Consider the following 21,819-nt stretch of genomic DNA (forward strand, 5'->3'; position numbering starts at 1 on the left):
ACGGACAGTAAGGTTCTAGCGTTTAGTTCGTTAGATATTTTGTTTATCTTCAAAAATATCTAGTATGGACTATTACACTGAACACCATTAAAAAATATCTTGAAAAGTGCGACAGTTTTTCAAAGCCAGCTTCCTGGACACGGCACTTAACGAATGACGATGAGAAAAGAATTGCCGTCCTTTACGCTTTTTCAATGTATTGCCTGCGGCTGCGTGCGACTCCGTTCGCCAGGAAATATATTTAGCTGCTTATAAGAGTACTTAAAGGACACTTGTCTACAGTGACGTGGTAGTATTTCATCCTAAACCGACTCGTAGGCTGTGATGAATGCCGTAGTTGAGGGCTCAGTGTTAATTTATACCGCGCTGACATCGCATAGCACACGCGGTTTTTTTTTTTTTCATTTCGCCTCCATCGAAACGCGGCCGCCGTGGCCTGGATTCAATTCCGCGGCTTTAGGATCGGCGAGCGAATGCCAAAGCCACTCAGCCGTCGCGGCCGGTGTTCATCGTAACGCAGCAGGACTGCGCCATGAATGCATGACGACGGCCTTTATCTAATATTTATCCAAAGTGAGCAACGCAAGAGCAATCGCTTAATGGAAACCTAGTCCCGCCAGCAGCCGACAACAACTTCAACCTCAACGCTACACGCCTGCGATCCTTCTGCGCGCCATAACACCTCGGCCGGTAAACACATACGCAGGTCGAAACGAGAGAAACGCTGTGCGTAGGTTAACGCCTGTCTTCCGTCACCCGAGCGCCGTGTCGGACGCCGCTCGTCCGTTGCGACATCTGCGGCGTCTTTCGCGTTATGCTAGCTGACGGCGCGACGATGCATGCCGCTAGAAAAGAGACAGCCCCCCCCCCCCCCCCCCCGCGTTTCTGTTCGCACAGAGAAGAGGGGTCCCGCCCGCTGGTGGTTGTTGCCGTCGTCAACGCTGTATCGCGTATGGGCGTGAGGCCGTCAGAACACGCTCTGCCGCGGAGGTGACGTGTGCCCCGTGTGCGGCATGCAGAGCTGCTGTGTCGGTGGTGTTCAGTTATTGCACATGCCATGCATTCGGCCTCTCGGTTGGAGTTCACGCCACCTGTTAAGGATGCACAAGACTTGCAGCGAGTGCCGCGCTTGTGCTTTCATGTCCGAAAGTCACGTTGTGATGTGTCGCTTTCTAGACAGTTTAGCAGCGGGTTTAGTCATTGTTGTCACATGGGACGTACGCGGTGGCGTGCTTGCGTGCATGTGTATGAGAGAGAGGAGGGGGAAGCTGTCGGCTTATGCTTCGTTGCTCAGGGGAAAGGGAAAAAATGGGAAGCCTGAGGCTTTCTTCCTCAGCCTCGTGTTCGCGTAAAGACCGAGTGAGTGCTCCGCTGACCTCTTGAAAGCGGAAATGACGTGAGCTGCTCTTTCTCGCGTGGAAGAGTAGTCATAAATCAAAACTGGTAATTGGTCTCGTGCCGTAAGGTATTCGCATTACAGTCGAGTGCGCGTGCTAAATTCACGTGGATCACAGTAGTTTCATGTGGCACGCCCGGCTAGCCTAAGCCCGTTTATAGCCGTGGGTATTGAGCTGGGCGGCCTTGGACCAGTCGAGGAGTATTTTCTTCCGCTTATCATTTCCCCGCTCCTAAGATTCTTCAGTGTCTAAATCATAATGTATCTAGGTTCAGTTTCTTGAAATGTTCACGTGCCACTTGACGGAAGACAGCGATCAAATCAAATCAAATCAATGTTTATTCATCTTTGTTTAGCACATGAGTTTTCCTGTCCAACCTAAGCACAGAGTGCCTGTTGGTTGTTCAGGCAGTACGGTGAATCACCGAATGTGTGCAAAACAATTGCACATTAAGCAATGACATTAAGCACACCAGCACATGCATATTTTGCAAAAAAGAAAAGGAATATGTATACATATTGAGCAAATGGAAATACAACTGAAAAAAGACGACCAAAGAGGAACAGAGGACATCATAACAGCTTGAAATGTGCCATATCTAAACAAATCTAAAATGTGAAGAAAAATAGGGAAAGTAGAATACAGCATGAAAGAGGCCATCAGTGATTTATCTGCAAGGATGAGCACCATTTTCTTATAGATTTAGTCATTTTACGTTTAGTTTCGAAATGAAAAAACTCTTTGCCAAGTTGATTGATTATTTGTGGCACATAGTATCTCCTTATTTTTTTCCCATAATGTATAAAGCATCGTGGCTTAATATAAGTTTCTATCTTTCTTAAGGCAGCGTTTTTCTTGTCGGGCATTTTGAAAGCATGTGTAAAGTAATGACATGTGAGCACTGTGTAATAAAATAGTTCCCTCATTTCTAATACGCCTAGTCTATTGTATTTTTCCTCCTTATTAACCTCCTCCAGCATAGTACCATAAGTTATACTGTTTACAATTCTTTTAATTATGCGATTTATGGCTCCCATTTTGTGATCAGAGCAAGTTCCATACAATGTTATGCCGTGGGTTATAATAGATTCAGCCAGCGCCTTGAATATGATGCGCCTTAGGTGCATCGAAGTCTTACCTCTGAGGTTGTACATCATCGCAGACACGGCTCTAAGCCGGTTACATATATACTGCACATGATTATTCCATGTTACATGCCCATCAAATATTATTCCAAGATATTTAACTGAAGGCGCAAACGGTATGGCATTACATGTGCACGGATCACAATGCGAACCATGTAAAAAAAGTGGCTCATTTAGGGGCATTCGCTTGTGCGGGTTTCTGAAACAGAGAAGCTTCGTTTTTTGTCGATTTAAACATATTGTATTTTTGGCAAGCCAGTCTATCACCTTGCACATATCCTGCTGAAACCTTTTGCTCCCAGAATGAAGATCAGTGAATTCTAGTGCTAGTGCTGTGTCATCTGCATACTGAAAAATTCTTTAGGTTAATTTCAAAAAGCCGACTTCAGAGACGTACATATTGAATAGTAGTGGGCCCAGTGTACTTCCTTGAGGAACACCAAATTTGATCACCTGAAATTCACTGTGTTTGTCATCAATTCTAACACACTGTGATCTGTCTGTGAAATATCCCTGAAAGAATTGATGAAATCGTCACCTGAAACCCATGTTCTCCAACTTTTGCAACATTAATGCGTGATGAATAGTATCAAAGGCTTTTGATAGGTCTAAAAATAGTGCTAATGTAAGGTGATTGTTTTCTATTGCGGTGTTAACGTAATCCGAGAATTCTTCTAAGAGCGCAGTTGTACTCCGGTCCTTTGTGAAGCCGTATTGTGCTGGGTTGTTCAAAGAATATTTCTCGCAAAAAGGCCGTATAACGGATTCCACGTGTTTTCCCAAATATGCGCAAAAGCAGATATAATAGAAATCGGTCTGTAGTTTGTGCAGTCATTTTTCTTTCCGCTTTTATACGCAGGCCTCACTATTGATATTTTCAATTCTCTGGGCATTATTCCGGTTTCTAGTATGCCGTTTAGTATTTTGAGAATCCCGCCTTTTAATATGCTAAAGTTGCAGTACAGATCGCGCACACGGATCTTCTCACGGATGTCACGGAACACTGCAGGGTACTTCCGCACCTGTCTGAATGGCTCGTGAGCGCCACTCTTGTGGAAGCTACCGCCTCGAGCTCGCAGTAGTAGTAATAAATTCTATACAAGTAAGTGTAACGTTTACTTTGTTGGCAAGAAAGAGGTCATCCCCGATTAAATAAAGGCTATTATATAGCCTAAGCAGGTACTGAGTGTTGTCCGTGCGTATATGTCGTTCCAGCGCTTTATAAGAGCACCGTCGCACACACCTGGTGTCAGGCGGTTTGCGTGACGCGCCTACGCGCTCCACATCCATAGCTGTCTGTATGCGCTCTGTATACAGACAGATATGCGACGTCTGTGTACGCTCGCTGGCGTACTCGTCGTGTACAGACAGCAAAGCACGTGCGGCATCAGCGTGCACCGCCGGTCCAGGCGCGCGCGTCGCACAGCGCGTATAACAAGCGGCCCCCCCGGGACATGCAGCCGCGGGCGGTCCACGCCCCTGGCGCCACTGGACCCGGGGGCCACAACAGGTGGTGTCGGTGCGCTGTGGCCACGGCCAGGGCGGGGTGCGCCCTTAGGGAGTTTTTAATTCGCGTCGTGTGCCTGCGGTCGACGGCCGCTGCAGTATATATGTATATATATTTTCCTGTTGCGCACTGTCCACCTTATTCGTCGCCACAGGTGCGGCGGCCGTGTGACTGCTGTGTCTTTATTCAACCTGTTTTCCCGGTCATCTTAACCAAATCTGTATTGTTCCAATGGAGACGACTACTTTTGTTCAGGAAGCATAAATGAAGGTAATCTCGGTGCGCTGTCAACTTATTATGCTTTGTCTTTTTTAATTCTTCTTTGCGTCCTCGTCAGTGCTTGAAATTATTTTCGTTGGCCTTTGGCAAGTCTTGCTTGTTTTGTTTTTGGTGCCAAAGAGCAGAGAAACCTTTTGGCGAGGTTTTAAGTTGTTAGGGACGTGAAAGTAATTGAAGCTGAAAGTTTTTTGAAAAAGAAAAAAAAAGCTGTAGAACCAGCAAAGCAAGCATAGGCTTTTTATCAGAACGCCCCTGACCTTTCACGCCCCCCCCCCCCCCTCCTTTTTTTTAAAGGGTGAGGAAAGAGCCATAATCACATTATCTGATGGATTGATGGAAAGTGTCCACAACTACGCAACCTTTCTTTACAAGATTTTTTTTTTCTTAATCTTCCGCGGGATAGTAGGGCCTGGGGTATATGTCGCTCTCGGCCAAAGAGTTATACGGCTGACTGCGTTTCAAGAGACACCACTTTTCTTGTGGTTAGATGGTTTAAATTTCAAGTCATCACCGGAAATCGTTTAAGCACTGTTTTGATGCTCCTGCTCACTGGTAACGAACCTGGCTATACGATAACTTTACAATGTTGTATACTTTTGTTCACGAACACGGTTCCTAGACGGACCGATCTGATTACACGAGAAAAACAATAGAAATTTCTCTCTCCTCCTGAAGACCTACAAAAGTTCTCAGCTGAAAGCGTTATGCGGGGCCCGGAAAGTCTCAAAATGTGCACGCAGCATGATAATTGAAATTTATTTATTTATTTATTTATTTATTTATTTATTTATAAATACTGCTGTGGTATTGTGACAGGAGGTTATAGTTCAGAAAAAAAACAACGAATCGTACAACGCAAATACAAAAAAAACTGACGTAAACAAATGATATAGTGCATGAAATAAGGCTGTTGTCGGTAGCATTATACAAAGAATAACAATATGTGGAAAATAAGGCTACTCTTTAGAATATACAGACAATGAGTCAGCAAGAAATATTATGAACGTACACTGCAAAGGCATTGACATAGTATAGGTAGCAGCTTTTGTAACACTGCATTGGTGAAATAGTTAAAACATGAGAAGAATAACTGCATAACCATAGGTATAACAGAACACAAGCAATCGGGAGTTAATACCACCACATGGTGTTAACAGCAATGTTAAATTTTGTCAGTGACGAGCTATTAGTAATGGGTGGACTAAGGCTGTTCCATTCTCTAATTGCTAGTGTGAAAAAAATGAGTATATGAAGCAGTCAGTATGAAAATGATACTCTTTTAACTCATGTGAATGTTCATGACGTGTCGATCTTGCTTTGGAAAGTGAAATGTATTTATTACTGTCCAGTTTTATATGTCGATTAATTAGTTGAAACGTGAGTTTAAGCCGCGCGAGTTTAGCACGAGTCTGCAATGATTTGATTCCTTCTGCTCTCATTGTTTCAGTTGGCGAATCAGTTATTTTGCATATGAAACGAGGTGAGGCGGCAGATCAAAATATTGTGAGACTCTGATGCCGCATTGTTTTTCTGCACCATGAGGAGGGTATACACATCGCAAAAAAAGAATGCGAAAAGAGAAAGGGATACTATCGACCCGCTTTGTGCTTACTGGCGCGTCGTTCGTAATACAGGGGTCGGAAGACTCGGGTAACACCTGTGATCGGAAGGTCGCGTGCGTACGCGCCGCTGTTCTGAATGCTGCCTACGCAGCTTACCCTTTCGTTTGTTTATTTCATTTTAAGGCACAGCTTTTTTTTCTTTGTTCTTCAAACAGTGACATGATTTGTTGGGCCCGTAGGCTGTGCGGTTAATGCTAGTTTGGTTTATTGCTGTATTTAATGTGTTTCCTTCCCTTCCGCTGCGTGGATCTGTTTCCGTCTCCTGTAGTAGGAAGTGTTGGAATTCGTCGCATATTCTTTCGTGTGAGATTCAGGCGGGGCGCGCCTCTTTTCTTCTGCTTTCTTCGTTGTCTGCGTGCGTTCGACCGCGTTCGGCCTGAATGAGCTTCCTCGCTCCGTGCATGTGACAGGGAAATGCGCACGGTAGCCACACCAGCGCTGAACGCAGTAGTGAAACTAAAATGGATGGTTAATGATAATAATAATTGGTTTTTTGGGGAAAGGAAATGGCGCAGTATCTGTCTCATATATCTTTGGACACCTGAACCGCGCCGTAAGGATCACTGGATGGTTAGTGTGAAACCTGTTTTTCTTCTTTTGCCTTCCCATTTTCTTTCCTTCATTTTCCTCTTCTTCGCCTTCTTTCTTTCTCTGCCCTTTTTCTTTCTTGTCTCTTCTTTGTTTTTGTTTTTTCTGTCTAGCTTCGCGCATTCTGAGCGACGCCATACGGGCTTCAGGTTTTCAGACATCCTTCCGTTTCCGTAACAAGGCGCTAAAAAAACTAATTTTGAAGTTATTCTTGTGTGCATGTGTTGTATGCGTCTCGTCAAAAATTCATGTGCCCTAATCTAAGTCGGAGCGGCGCGCACGCAGCAAGATGTAAACTCGCTGGCATTGCATGTTTTGTTCAGCTACGCCACTGAAATGCACACGCACGCATGCGCACAGTAAGCCTGTTGCATTTGCCAGTGTCGGCGGTAAAGGCATAGCCGTCATCAGTCCGTCTCGCTGAAGGTGAAAAGTATAGTAGCCTTTCACGTGTCGACCCTGCAGCTGAGTTGTGGGGCACATCGTGCTTGACGGCCCAGGATTAATTTCGGGTACCTGAGATTTCTTGAGGTATATTGACGTCTCAGTGTTGCTCAGCAGCATCACCGCCATCATCATCATTTAAGTGACGACTATTTCAGGGCAAATATCTCTCCCAGTGGTCTCCAGTTAGTCCGACCCTGCGCCAGCCGCCGACCTCCCTCGCCCATCTCAGCAAATCTTCTCGTCCATTCCCCTTCCCCACGACTTCCTGCCATCCCCTGCTACGTTCTTGTTCCCCAGATTCAGCACACGTAAACATGCGAACTCCAGCTCAGCCGCCGAGACAATGCGGCGGGTCTCATTCCGCAGTTTGTCTTTCGTCGCGCGCTTGGGCAATGCTGAGCACAGCTTCCGAGGCAGCGAGCGAAGGGCATTAACAGATTTCCAGAACACTTCGCGGAGTGCGCGCTCTCGCTCCAACGTCGCTAGCCGACATTGCGGGCTCGCCTCTATTTGTTATCCGCACAAGGTTTCTCCCTCGGGGGCGCGGAAAAGTTAAGACCGGCGTCTTCGATGAGCCCTGCCACTTCAGTCTCCGGCTAATTCGGTATACCGCCACACCACCTTCCCCTCGCGTTTTTCGATAGAAAGCATCGACCGCTGCTCGAAGTGCTGGCGGCGCGCGAAGAGACGCAGCCACGCAGCGCGCTGCCGCCTCTCGTCTTCGGGCGTCTTCTTGGATGAGGAAACTCCCTTTTCGGGGAACTACCTCTCAGAAAAGAAGAGCCGGCGTGGCGCGGCCCGCATATGAATGCGGCCCGATGAAGCCTGAAAAGGGAGTTGGGGATCGGAAGCGTTTAGGCCTTTCCTCAAGACCAGCAAAACTCGGAACGGCCCATACGAATCGGTATTGTTCCACCCCTCACTCGCTCCCAGAAAGTAGAGCTACGCTTCGTATTTGGTCGGCTTGCTGTGTGGGTGGATGAGTGTTGCGTGCGTCGGGCGATTGCGTGTACGCCGTGATCCTGATTTATGTCTTCGTGCGTCCCATGTGGAATCGTTCGAGGCACTGTACGCTCGCGTCGGCGAACTTGCGCCGCTTGAACGTGGAGAGCGCCACCGTTGTTGCGCGGGCTTTACGAGAGTCTTGGGGGCGTAACTTGGTTTATTGACCAGGCACAAGAGAGGAGGAGGTAGGAAAGGGGAGAGGATTTGGCGTGGAGAAGAGTAAGCGGGGCTGTTGAACTGCGTTCGCATGTGCGTGCGCACCCGGTCTTCCACGTTCGAGTGACGAAAGCTCTGCTCAGACTTGGATGTTCGCGTGGCCGTAATCTCATAAGCCAATTCCCCGCGTGGACTTCGGTTTGTCGGGTTCTGCAGGCATTCGCTTCGATCCGGAGTATTCCGTCGCGTCCTTGACACAGCTTTGCAGCTTCAGTCTCTGCGGCGTTAGAGCGCGTGAGAGTCGCCGTGTCGCCTGCGCAGAAAGCTCCAGAGCTGTTGACTGGAATGTCAGGCCATCGGCGCGATGTTTTTTTTTTTTTGGGGGGGGGGGGGGAGGGGTGGGGGGTGACTTCCTGTGTGTCATCGCGAGGAAGTACTGCTACAAAAAAAAAGACACTAGAAGTAAGAGAGGCGGCATTCACTAATGCGACGTCGTATCACCACGACCGGCGGCGCTATCATCGGACCTCCCTCGTAACAGCCGTATCGAGGAATTAACGCGAGCTGTTATCATTTATGGCCTCCGAGCTAATTTCCTCATCGGGGTAAGGAGATAACAGCGGCCAATACGAAGGCTTTTTTGTCGCCAATACGAAGGCTGGTGCACGTTCAACAGCAATAAAATTCATTTCGGACACGTAATTGAAGCAATCGAAGCCATGTAGCTACGAGTATCGCAGGATGCTTCTTTTGTCGTACTGCTGTGGTAACGAGGTGCAGTGAGAATCGAACGCACAAGGACTCGACACGCAGGATGACCTCAACGGAAAGTTTCCAGAAAGTTATTCTGAACCTTTCCAACGACGCTCCTTTCTTGGAACGGTCACTGGAATCTGCGTTTGTGTCATGCATGAATTTGGTTTCTTTTGTGTCTAAATGTGTCTTACTCCTCAGCAAAAGACAGAGCAATTTCGACATCCGAACGCGTGACATCGCCCAGTGGGTTGTTCATCGAGTTCAATTCATTTGGAGGCAAGGTAACTGCGTTTCCGGGGTAGAAAGGGACTCTGTGCATCTACTTATGCGGTGCAAAACTTAATAGCTGCTTGCTGCTAGGTCAGCCGAAACGATTATTTCACTCGAAGGCAAGCAAAAAGCGAAAACACGTTTTGTTTTTACGAACGAATTGTCGATGCTGGAATTAGTTGCCTCCTGCTTTTGATATATTTGAGGGACACGTCGCCCATACGGCGTATGAAACTATCTGATCCGATTTCCAAGATAAAAAACGTTCCCTTCTTTCATGTTGCGTGCGCGCGCGCGCGTGTGCAATGAAGAGTATTTATAATCGTGCGCTATTTGATAACAGTATTTTGTAAAAAAGCCCATGAAAATAAAGCATGCCTTATACAACGTTTCTACAGAAACCCAGCTTTCCTCAAGAAAGCGATTCTTCAAGAAGGCTGGAACTCCGCCCGACCGTTGCGTTACTTCCTTCCTGTCGACTCTCTCTCTCACACACACACACGCGCGCGCGCGCGCGCGCGCGCGTGTGTGTGTGTGTGTGTGTGTGTGTGTGTGTGTGTGTGTGTGTGTGTGTGTGTGTGTGTGTGTGTGTGTGTGTGTGTGTGTGTGTGTGTGTGTGTGTGTGTGTGTGTGTGCGTGTGTGCGTGTGTGTGTGTGTGTGTGTGTGTGTTTCTTACATGTCGTCCCGAAGTTGGGGGTGGGGGGTCTCTTTTCCCGTGCTGCGTGCGTTTGTATTTCCTAGCCGAAAGGTGGAGACGACCTCCGGTTTTTCGAGAAAATGCGAGGAAAGCAGTGAGCACTGATCGAGAAGCGCAAAAAGCATTCCTTGCCCCTGGCGCATCCGCTGTTCATTAAAGGAACGACGGGGTCGGGATGCCCCGCACCGGCCGTGAGGCTGCTTCCAATTAGCTCTAAGGGGGGAGTACCATCGTATTTCCGCCTTCGTAAACAGCCACACGTTCCACCTCAAGACCTTGTAAGCCTTCGGCAGCATCTTGCCCGCGAGTCGAGAACGGAGGGCTCTGATTTGCCGGCTCAAATCCAAGCTCGATGATTGGTCTCGGTAAGCTGATTTCTGGGTGGTCAACACAAGGGAATGCTGGCGGAGGATTTCGAGAGACGAGAGGAGGTGAGCCACCAGCGAGGTGCTCCCTGTGACCTCGACCTGCGTAGAGGTCGCGCGCCTTTTGGTTTGTTTTGCTGTTTAATCTTATATCTATTTTCACCTTTAGGGTATATGATGACCGATATCGCCTCACGTTATTAAGTTACTTCGACTATATTAGCATGGAGGTGCGCTAACCATATTACAGAAGGGACAACACAAGACAACAAGCGCAAACATTCAACTTGAAATTTTATATACACCAGTGCGTGTTTTAATGAGCTGCTTATCTAGACACAAGATTAGAAGGCAATGATGAAGTGAAAAAAAAAACGGAAAGGAAAACAGCTTAGCAAGCATCTGACAGACGTCACCTTTCCCTGCATTTTAGTTGAAAGTTCGAGCTTTTTGTCCTATGTCGTCCCTTCTGTAATATAGTTAGCGCGCACCTGCGCTGAGATGTACGACCAACTAGCCCCTTTAAAACTTTGCTGCCTCGGGCAACTCGTCGACACCTGCTCATCCTGTCCTCCAACCTGGCGTGGCTGCGACTCCATCCCGCACGTTCACTTCATTGAAATACTATTTCACCGATTTAGACCGTGGTATTTCCGCCGCACCGCACGAATTCCGGTGCCGCCGCGATGGACGTGCGCTTGATTTCCTGCGCCTTGTTTTCATTTCCCGCGGTTTCTTTTCGCCCGACAGGGGGCTCGCGAGGCGGAGGCAAATTACTGCTCGGCGGGGCGCCGATTTTACGACTCCCGAGACGATGGCCTTGGCCGTCGCCTTATCGAACGGGGAACAAACAGCTTCCTTTCTTTATTTCTTTCACTTTTTCCTTGTCAGGCCGTTGTTTATATAGCATTGAAGCGCGTGCAGCTCGCTCTGGTTACGCCGTTATCGTGAACAGGAGGATGCCTGCGTTCTGTCGCGTTACCTCGCTGCAATATCTGCGCTGCCGGCTTCCGGGGGAAGTTTCGCCCTAATTTTACCGGCGAGCAGCGCCACTCGGCGTTCCCGCTAAATTGACGGCTTTATTGTTAGTTCTCTTCTGCTCTCATCGTGTAGCACGTATGCCCGCGTTGCCTCGCCCTTGCAAAAATTTCTTTAGACGGTCTATGGACTGTTCATAGACGTTTGTCTATAAAGTCTAAAGACCGGCAGTAGACATATCCTAGAGAATAGTCCGTAGACAATACAAATTCTGTAGACATTCTATAGACAATCTATAGATTTATGGCCGTACATTTTTACTGAATTTTTGTCTATAGACAGTCCATAGACTGTGAATAGACAAAAGGAAATATCTATAGGAAGTCTATAGAGGCTATAAGTATAAACTATCCATAGACCACTTTTATAAGGGCACACGCAGTTCTCAGGAATTCAGCAGTTGCACAACTCCCGATGGTACTCGTGTATCTAAGTCCGGCCTTCTGATTGGTCTACAAACCTCACAGGACTTATACCACTGTAGCCTCGTTTACATAAGCCCCACAGCGGCGGGTCGAGTCAGGGAATCGAGTTGAGCAAGGTCAACCCACCTCGACGAGTGCGCGTTTACATGAACTCGATGTTATCGAGTCGAGACCGGTTCGACTGCAGCGACGTCAAGCGTCCAGCAGGCAACGGGGGAAGGCAGTGGCAGCCCTCAAGATCGCGGATCGACACCGTTGTCTCGGAGGCGCGACGGCGCAAACGAAAAACAGGTTCGCATTTATCTCCCCTCCCTCTAACCCTACTCTTCGACTCGATCCGGTTTACATGCTATCTGCCTGTGGGGTCGAGCGAGTCAACACACCCCCTGCAACGGAGTTGACTGGACTCACTCCCTCGACTCCCGGACCCGACTCTGCGGTGTTTGCATGAACCCAGTAACAGGTTTTCAGCCCAACCCAACTCAATCCCGTCATGTAAACGGGGCGTTCAGTGAGAGCTGCTTGCGATGGGGAATGTGATATCGTTCGTCGTTATTATTTGTATTCTTGGACAAAGTACGTGTGGTGTCGCTGCTCTGTCACTCGTGACCTCACTGTATTCGGGGACCACTCAGCGTAGTGTTCTGGCATGGTGTTTCAGTGACGTCGTACTTGACGTCACTGGACGCTGACCAATCAGTGTGACGTGGCGATGAACCGACAAAACCTGTCGTTGTAAAATATACTGCTGCACCATATGCGGCATTCGGATGAGAGCTCAGCGCAGGAAGAACAGCTGCATGGGGCGCCGTAGTACCTGACCGGGCGGGCGATAAATGATGCCTCTCTTCTGCTCACCTCCTGAAGCTGGCCACCGCGCAGTCTTTGCAGGGGTTGATCCTGAATTTCTTTTGTTTTATGTCGACCTTGTCGTTCATTCTTTGCACTATTTCACGCTCGTCTTTTCCGGGCGTCCCTCAATCGCGTTGGTCGCTTTCCCTTTCCTGTAAATGCGTGCCGATTCTGACGTGAATGAGTTGAATTTATCGATGAAAAAAGTGTCAGAATTTAAAGAAAGGAGTGCCGAAGATAAAAATGCAGTGCTTTTAGTTTCGGACTCTTTAGTAAAAGGGAAACAGCCTAGCCACATTGCACTTGCTACAGAATGGATCTTTTGACGTACAGATTGCGCCACCAGCACTTCCATTACAAAAATGAGCATTTCCTTTGTGTTGACGGCGGAAAGTTGATATCTTATAGAAGCTACATCTCTTCAGTGAACGCAATACTGTTGAGAATGGTGAAGCCGGTTTCAACAAAATTAATATTGAACTTGGGTCTGCGCGTTATTTCTCGACTAATCTATATTGAATCGCGCCTCATGGCAGCCGCTGTAGCTAAGCCTAACTTAGGTAATTCAGGCCTAATCCAGATATGACTCGTGTAACTACAGCCTTACTATGCAATTTATGCTGAGTAAGAACGCAGCGCCTGTTAACACTTTAGTAAGACACTCAAACCCTCCCTTTCAAGTCAGAAAAGATTGCCGATGGTAGAAAGCCCTGTCAGGGCTACGTTTTTCGGAATATTCGATGTGTACTCATGCAGAAGCGGTTCCACTGTGTTCTATTTTTTGTGTTCTGGAAGGAATTACGGTGTTCAACTTACAGAACATCGCTTTTGAGCCTGTATAATTGTACTGTGCCCAAAATAAATACATAGCCACAGTAATAGTTGAGGTGATTGGTAGTTCAACACTCCCACCCATCCAGACACCCTTGAGGAGGAGTATATAAAGGTGTAGTTGAGTTTAGCAGCACCAGTTGACTTTCAGTGATTCCATGTTCATTCCAGAGTCGTGTCCAAGCTGCGCCTTTCTCTGTATATGTGAACGCACTTGTAGGGTTGCACATATACGTGTAATACCTATATGTGTACATATGAATATGGTTGCTGGCAGCGCCATGTTAATGCGAGGGTGCACTTCTAGAAGTAGAAGTGCACCCTACCCCAATAGCGCGATCAACAAACTTTTATGCGCAATCAACAAAATATATATTCAAATAGACAAAACGTCAATCAACAAACAGTCAACAATTCGGAGTGTCACTATTCGACAATTTGGCAACATGACTTCATTTATTTCGGCTCTAATTTTTTTTATCGTGTTGAGGCAGTAAACGAAACCGAAACAAAAAGGAAACAACCAGTTTTTGTAAGGGAGCTAGCTTACCGCGTTCTTCTCTTGAAGGCAGCAGTAGCGGCACCAGCAGCGCTAGGAGAAGCAACACTCACGGGCGTAGAAGGGCTGGTACGCAGCTGGACGCGTATACAACGCGACCATTACGCAGCCAAACAAGGCTGGCGAAGGAAGGGGTGCTTTGCTGTGCTTTGCGCAAATAGCTCCATCCCCCTCGACGCCTCGTTCCCGAATGCGCTTCGTCGCCGAATGAATTGCGCTGTAACGGGCCGCGGTAGAACGACCCCAATTTCCGCCCGTGAACAACATGCAAGGGAAAACGACCGGCCTGCTAGGCTGCACACCGCGGCTCTTCGTTGTTCGTTTCTTTTGTTGTTGTCTCCCCGCTCTAATGAGAAGGCCAGAGCTGTGTTTCCCCCAGTATGGTGGTTGCGGTGGTTTCGCCTTCCGCCTGTCTTCCGGTACCCTGCATGCGTACAATGTTTTTTCGCTCCTTTCGACTCCTCGCCAGATTTGTATTTTTCTGTTCATTTTACCGCGAAATGCAAGACAGCCGACCGACCGTTCCATGGTGTTTAACGACTCTACCTGCTTCCTAGTCCTACGCGAATAGCGCCACCCCAAGTGGCGAAAAAAGGTTGTTTCCGCTATGTGTTCCGGCGAGTTAATTGGTTCCTACACTGTTCGCTTGCTGCGCCGACTCCAATTTATTTGTATGTGGTGGGGAATATGTGTTTAGATCTGCCGATCTTTGTACGTTTATCGATTCGCTTTCCCTGTGACTAGCTAGTGCGAGTCAGTGCCTGACTGTCCTCTCTTCTCTGTTGCTGTTCGAATAGCAGCCACGCCCCGGGGCTCTTGTAAGCGATTGCAATGACCTCTGCCTTAAGTGGCATACAACGCAAATAACCATACTTTCGTTCCTTGAGGAGATAAAAAATTTCGACATCTTTTTCTTTTTTTCGGGTGTGGTACTGCCTTGACCTTTCTGACCTTGAAGACGGGAGCGCATGGCACTCAGTAGCACTAGCAGTGCAGCCTAATGGTGCGTGGCTTCGAAGCGCTTTACGAGTGCGCTGTGCGGGTGATGGGAAATAATCCCCTTTCGCGTGCATTACATCACCATGTCTTGGAGGGCTTGCATGTGGAGACCTTGGCGAAAGTGTTCCGCACTTAGTAACTTTGTTTAAAAGCTTTGAACTCGTGCTACACAACAGGAGAGTTAGATTGATTCCTGTAATCGCTTCATTCGTGCTAACAGCATTTTTCAAGCACGGCAGACACGCAACTGGCGTGGGTGGGTATCGGATGTGAACTGTTAAAAAGGCATCTTCACTATTGTCCTGCCTTTCCGTATATCGGGGGAGAATACTATTTGCCTAGAGACGTGCATAAATTTATAAACTATCCTGCGTTTCGCTACGAACCACATTTTATATTAAGATAGGCATAACGTACCATGAAACTAAATTGGAATAAAAGTGCGCAGAGCAAAGGAAAACGCGAAGGGACCTTGACTGCGTCGCTCACACATACTTGGTAGGATACGCTACGGTAGGTACGCTACGGGAGTGCGGAAGGGGAAAGTACTACGCTAAAATATATGGTGTGTGTGTGTGTGTGGGGGGGGGGGGGGGGGGGGGGAGGGGGGTGAATATTGTCACGTTTAGTAATATATGGCGTTGCTTTAACAGTGTAGTTTAAACAGTAAGCCCGAATTAATGCGTTGCGGCGCGTGGTAAAGGGCCTTGTCTCCGCGACTTTTTTTGTCCACTATTGCTGGGTTTGAAATGACCTCATTTTAAATGATTGCGGTAAAGTTGTCCCGTTCGTGCTCACCACAAATCGCTGTCATTATTTGCATGCTATGATATGGAGGCGCTTTGTCACAACAATGAACAAGGAAAAGATATGACCGAAGAGAGTCGTTGGTTGAGTAAAAAAAAAAAAGTGCGAACATCCCTCCGTTTCGCTGTGTGAACGCATCGAGCCGTTGTTATCGAACCGGGAGCTTTGTTTGAAAAGTAAAAAAAAAAGTAACGCCGCGCATTAGCACCACTTAAAATAATAAGCTGTGCTGCGTGGTAGCTTGAGTTAGGAAGCGCGAGTGCGCTGCTTGCAGAATTTGATTTCTTCTTTTCATCTCTCTCGTTTTGTTTTCTTTTCCCTCGTGAACGACGCAAACTGGCGACGGTGACCGTCGGTGACACCCATGCGCGTGTGCGTGGTCCTCTCGGCGCGCGTCCACTCATCGATTGTCAGGGACGGCTTGCTGCTCGCAGCAGCGTGACCGTGTGGAGGAAGCCTCGGCAAGCCGGCTTCTCTGTCCACCAGAGTTGGTCCGTCCGGGTCTTGTAACCGCCGGCCGATCGGACCATTGAGTGACTCGGTGCGGACGGGACAAGTCCGCCCGCTTTGCTGGGGGTCCTGCTTTTGATCGCTCCGAGAGGTCCGTGTAGGCGTACATTCGGTTAGTCGCAAAGTATGCCTGCATTCTTCGAAGCGAGAGACCGCTCTGGCCGAACCCGCATTGGTTTCGGATCTGTTCGCGAAGTTTGTTCGTGGCAAGTGGTGCAGCAAGCTTTCTTGCTTTATCCCGCTTCAGCCGTAGCGTGCGTAGAAATTTAAACTCGCTACTGGGCTGGGCGATGCATTTCTTGGGATAAAGTTAGTGCTACACTAATCGAGCGCCAGAAACACAGAACAAAATGTTTTGTCTACGTCTACAGAACGTTGAGTGCAATTTTACGATCCGTATTAGTGTAAGATGCATGCACAGAGGTTGCGGCTCACAAAGGGTTAACTTAGCACTTATTTTGGTTAGGCAGCTGCCAATTTCACCTAAGCTTCGTGGCGCAGTAATGGGTGAGGGGCTCGATTCAAGAAATGGCTTCGCAGGAACTCGCACATCATGACTGCCGCCCTCCCCTGAGCTAGAAACTTTCCAAGGCAAAACCATAATGGGCGCTATTCATTCGAGCCAACCTCCCCCTCCCCTTTTCTCTGCCTCTCCTTTCTAAAAACCGCGTTCTCCAAGAGTTGGAGATGTCTAAAAATCCGGCCCTGTTTTTTCGCTCAATTGACAATGTGAGCTTAGGTACACTAGCCACCTTAGTTTTAGGGTGTCTTCACCGCATTGAGGGTAATTTTGCAGAGAAGCATGCTTGCCGGTAGCTTTCTTCACATCGCGGTAAACTGGGCGAAAGCAGTGTGCTACTCTGATCGTGGGCTACTCTGGAGGCAATTGATGATGTGTTCCTATTTATTTGTTTGTACGGGTGTACTGCTTTACCACTTCATGATGACATTATTATGAATTTTTGCTGCTGTTTTAACTGAGCTGGGTATGTGTGCGTAGCTTAATGGCTGTTAGGCGTTCTGATATCCACCTAATTTTTTTTTTTAAATTGCACTTCATTAGTATAGGGAGTAGTAACGACCGATTGCCGAGAGTCTAGAATTTTTATTCTACATTTTCATTGCCTGGGCATTGCAGGGTATAATAATCCGAGAAACGTAAGCAAAGCCACCTTCAAATAATGCTCTAACTTAAATACGCGTGCGGGTCGTGGCAAATGCTGCTCGCATTATCGGCTGACTACGGCTCCTTTAATGCGCGTTGCACATCATTCTACGCGTTCTTCGCGTCCTTCCCCTGCATGCATATATTCTCGCCCATCGAGTCGTGCCTTCGTAACGAGTCGATGTGCCGTATCTCGCACTCGGCGCAAATAAACTCGCGTGGGCTCCAGTGTGACGCGCGGCGGGCCGGCATCTCGGGCAGGAACATCCTTGGCGTGGGCGAAGCCTCTAAGCAGAGCGCGGCGGAATCGCATTTCGCCCGAGGCAGCCTCGCATGCGTTTGACCCGCAGCTTCGGCGGGGTCGTTCCGGCAAACGAGCCGCCTCCCAGCGCAGGTCACTCCTGCTTTCTGCTTGATTTGATTGCGGCTACAACGGACGGTGGGTTCTTCTTGGCCTGACCCGTCCGCACAACAGCCTCGGGATGCATTCTCCCTACCATCCCCTTCCTCCCTCCTCCCCCATCTTCCCTGCGCCTTGTTCATTCCAAGTATTTCGCCGACGAGCTAGTGCTCGACGTCGGTCGACCTACTCCTTGCTAGGCTTATCCCGGGAGAGCGCATCGGGAAATGAGCCGGGGCATCTTATTGTCATGGACGCGGAACGTTCGTGCCGCCATGGGAAAGCGATCGCCGCGCCCCATGCCCTCGCGTACTGCGTGCGGGCCAGGAGCCGCTATGAAACGTTAATCGCATCACTATCCGTAGCAGTGTACTGCGGAATAGTTACGACACAGCGATGTACGGCCATCGTGGTTCTCATCTTTTTGCGCATTCCTTTCGTGTGCCTGAACAGAGACTTTGCTCCCGTTCCCGCCTTCCCTTGACTAGTTTTAGCAGCAGTGTAATGTAGAGCTTAGCGAGTGCCGATATCACATCACGTGGTCATATAATCGAACTTGAAGGAGCTTCTGTCTCAAGAACATTTCCGAAGAACGCTTTCAAAGAACCATTGAATTGCTTCGCCAGATCATGGATGGAACAACCCGCCAGTTTCCACCCTGTGAAATGATTGGGCCCTGTAAATCATGCACAGATGTGCTAAACATAGCAGCCAAGACGACTGCTTTGCTCGAGGCCGTTGACATTGGAAGCAGAATTTCTTGCGCTTGTTTCTCACCACATTTACGATATGCGCCCGTTGTAGAGTGGCTCAGAGACTGTGGCATTGATTCCTGGCCGCTAATGCGTCGAAACACTCAACAGCAAGTGGCCGCAGTTGTTTCGAAACCCTCTACTAAGCATGTAGCTTATAGATGCTTTTTATATCATGAGTACGAGCTTAATCTGACCCTGTATCCTCTCTTCTCCTTTCGCCTTGCAGAACAGCCTGCGGAAATGGGACCTTCGCAAGTGGGCCGTGTTCGTGATCCTGCTGCTGATGCTCGTCTCCCTGCACATGTACGGCGTTCAGCAGTACAGCCTCGCCACAAGGGCGGTCTGGTACAAGAGGTCCGTGCCATGCTAAAGACAGAGACCCCGCTGTTCCTTGTCCTCACCCTGGCAATGTGGTGTGAACAGCATGAATTCGGTGTACCTACTGCCCCTCTTTCAGAGGCTGCATGTTGCAGACTAGATTTGGCATCGTGGTGCCGGATTTTGATTGGCTGGCGTGAGCGCTAACTACGGTGCTGCCATCTTGTGCCTGGCCCAGTGGCCAATTCGGAAGCGATTTTCCTTCGCCAGGAAAGTCTAGGGGCCGTAGTTAGCCACTAGAAATCGGCAAAAGTGCAACGTTTTTCTTTTTTCTCAGGGATGAGTTCATTCGCCTTGATTCATGTATTTGTCATGTATAAATTAGAGCAAATTGCAGTACACACATATAAGCTCTTTGGGGCTTCTGATTTGCAAAGGATATACAAAAGCATTTTCGATGTGTGTTGATGAACGGGTGTGCATTAACGAAAGCTCACCGATCACGACAATGACCAACACACAAGGAAAATCTCGCTTCATTGGCGATGGGTCTTCTTGTTGCCTGTTTTGTTATTACTAAAACCGTGGTCTCTGTGTTGCATGCTGTTGGGACAATGCATGGCAAAGACTGCATGTGCAAGACTACCTTCTGGAGTGTGATTGTTGGACCTTCTATAGTCTGCAGGATCGTCCACTTCTGAGGTGAACACATACGCGCCATATGTTGGACACCTGCTAATTAACGAGCAGGCGCAGGCAGTGCAGGAAGCTGCCATGATTTCCACGCTTCTGGCAGCTGCTCAAAACTGTGGACATCACTATCATGAGACGCTCTGCAGAGCTGTGATTTAATATCATCATGCGCTCCTGTGTTCGCCTTATAAGTGGACAACCCTGTACCTGTTTCCCATCTGTGTAGACATTGTGTATACCATACCATTGATATAGACGTTGTGGACGTTGTGTTCGAATTGTCTTTGTTACCCCTTCCTACTTTTGTCCTTTGGCTTTGGTGTTCCGCGCCACCAGTGAGGTTCCCACTCAACGAACTACACGAATATAATTAAACAAAGTCATTGTTAGACTCACTGCTCAAAGTGGCCTGTACAAAACTCCAGCAAACGAAATATTTCCAAATGTCGCATAATGTACGAAGCGGCACATTGTGTTTGTCAGGGTTTGCATGTGTACGTTTCTGTACACTGAAATTCAGTTCAGCACTTTGAGCACACGAAGGAAACGTGAAAACTACACTGAATACTCGACGCCTGTGGTAGTCGTGCTAGCTCTACTGCTGCTTAATTAACTTATTGAAATGAATTACTTGTATAATTTATTAAACTGCAGAAGCGCACTGAATCTACTAGTGTATCTGTCCCATAACACTGTGCTGTTTAGACCGAGTCTTAACATAGCATGGGGTGCGTTTCTTTGCTCCTCATATGCGGTATCCTAACTGCGTCTGCGCAATTTTTTATGTGCGCCCGTTCCTGGACTGTTGGGACCATCTGCGCACACGCACTTCGCATGCGCCTCGCTACAGCGACAATGCTCCGCCGCGTCCGTGGCGCCAATGTGCAGGTTCCTCGCCAACCGGACCCGCTTTTCGAACGAGTGCCGCGGCTGCTGCCGGCCTGCGCTGAACGTGTTCCTGCTCAAGACGCACAAGTGCGCCGGCTCCACGGTGCAGAACGTGCTCATGCGCTTTGGCGACAGGCGCAATCTCTCATTCGCCCTGCCAAGGGAAGGAAACTATTTCGGCCACCCGAAGCCCTTCTCCATGTGAGTATATGCTCACTCACTGTACGGCCATTGGGGACGCAGTGAAACTGGACTGTTGGAGCAGATCGCGGATCTGGTCTCGGCACGGCATGGTCACCCGGTAGAGCGCATGTGCGGAAATTAGGAGACTCTGCAGCCTTCGCTGGATGCAACGAGGGCTAGCTCCCAACATGGGATAATGTTATGCCAGAGTGAACGAGTTGCAATTGCGCAACTCCTTATCAGCAATCTGGCACCAGGCCCTGGACCTACATCAGCGACTTGAGGTAGGAGCGAGCAAATGGAAGGCTTAGGCTTCAACAGAACTTAGCTTGCAGAGGCGAGCAGTGCTTCCTTCTGGTGTTCCCTATGCTGAATCGTTGTGCTGCCGAAACAAGGTTCTTGATTCGTCCTAACTCTGCTAATTCATTCATGGAGCGCGCAAGAATATATCTGGTTTGTCTTCTTGTCCCGTGTTTGCAGGTCTATGATCCCAGCGGACATGATTCCTCCATGGGGCTTCAACATCTTCTGTCATCACGTACGCTTCGGCAGCGATGACTTACGCCACCTCATGCCCCCTGACACGGTGTTCATTACCATCCTGCGGGACCCGGCGCACTTGTTCGAATCGCTGTACCTGTACTACCACCTGGAGAACCACACGGGCGTCTCGCTAGAGGCCTTTCTCAAGAGTGACACCAAGCAACGCTGGCTAGACTCTCATCGGTATGCAGCGAGATTCGGCCGCAACCAGATGCTCTTCGATCTGGGAATGGACACTACGGGTCAGACCAACGACTCCGAGGTAGACGCGTTTATTCAGCACATCGAAGACAGCTTCCACTTGGTCCTCATCGCTGAACTTTTCGACGAGTCACTCATCCTGCTCCGAGACTTGCTGTGCTGGGACACCCAGGTGCGTTGGTCGCTGTGTATCTGCGTGTGGGTGCATGTGTGCGCATCTTAATTCGCCGGTGTTTTGTGCTTCTCTTGTGTCTCGTCTTTGATTGCGCTGTTTTTTCCAATTCGTTAAACATGTACCAACCAGCCCGTATTTTCCCTCTTCTGGAATCTTAATTCGCTTTGCTGTGCTGTCATCGGTCACCTGGCTTTTCTGAAGCTGTAAAGGTGGGCCTTCGAGGCGACACTGGCCCTTTCGAT

At 48.6% G+C, this 21,819-nt stretch overlaps 1 protein-coding gene across 2 annotated transcripts in view; it reads left to right on the plus strand.

Annotated features, from left to right (window-relative positions):
• Nucleotides 1-21,819, plus strand: part of LOC144136410 (galactosylceramide sulfotransferase-like) — a 189,637-nt gene that overhangs the window by 158,265 nt on the left and 9,553 nt on the right. Inside the window, exons 4-6 of one of the 2 annotated variants that reach the window (XM_077668695.1) lie at nt 18,803-18,930; nt 20,476-20,676; nt 21,139-21,574. In XM_077668695.1, the coding sequence (XP_077524821.1) occupies nt 18,803-18,930; nt 20,476-20,676; nt 21,139-21,574 (765 nt within the window). The remainder of the gene's footprint in view (nt 1-18,802; nt 18,931-20,475; nt 20,677-21,138; nt 21,575-21,819) is intronic. The other variant, XM_077668696.1, reaches the window with a different exon arrangement.

Source organism: Amblyomma americanum, chromosome 6 (assembly GCF_052857255.1).
Source record: "Amblyomma americanum isolate KBUSLIRL-KWMA chromosome 6, ASM5285725v1, whole genome shotgun sequence".
In the NCBI taxonomy this organism is placed as follows: Eukaryota; Metazoa; Arthropoda; class Arachnida; order Ixodida; family Ixodidae; genus Amblyomma; species Amblyomma americanum.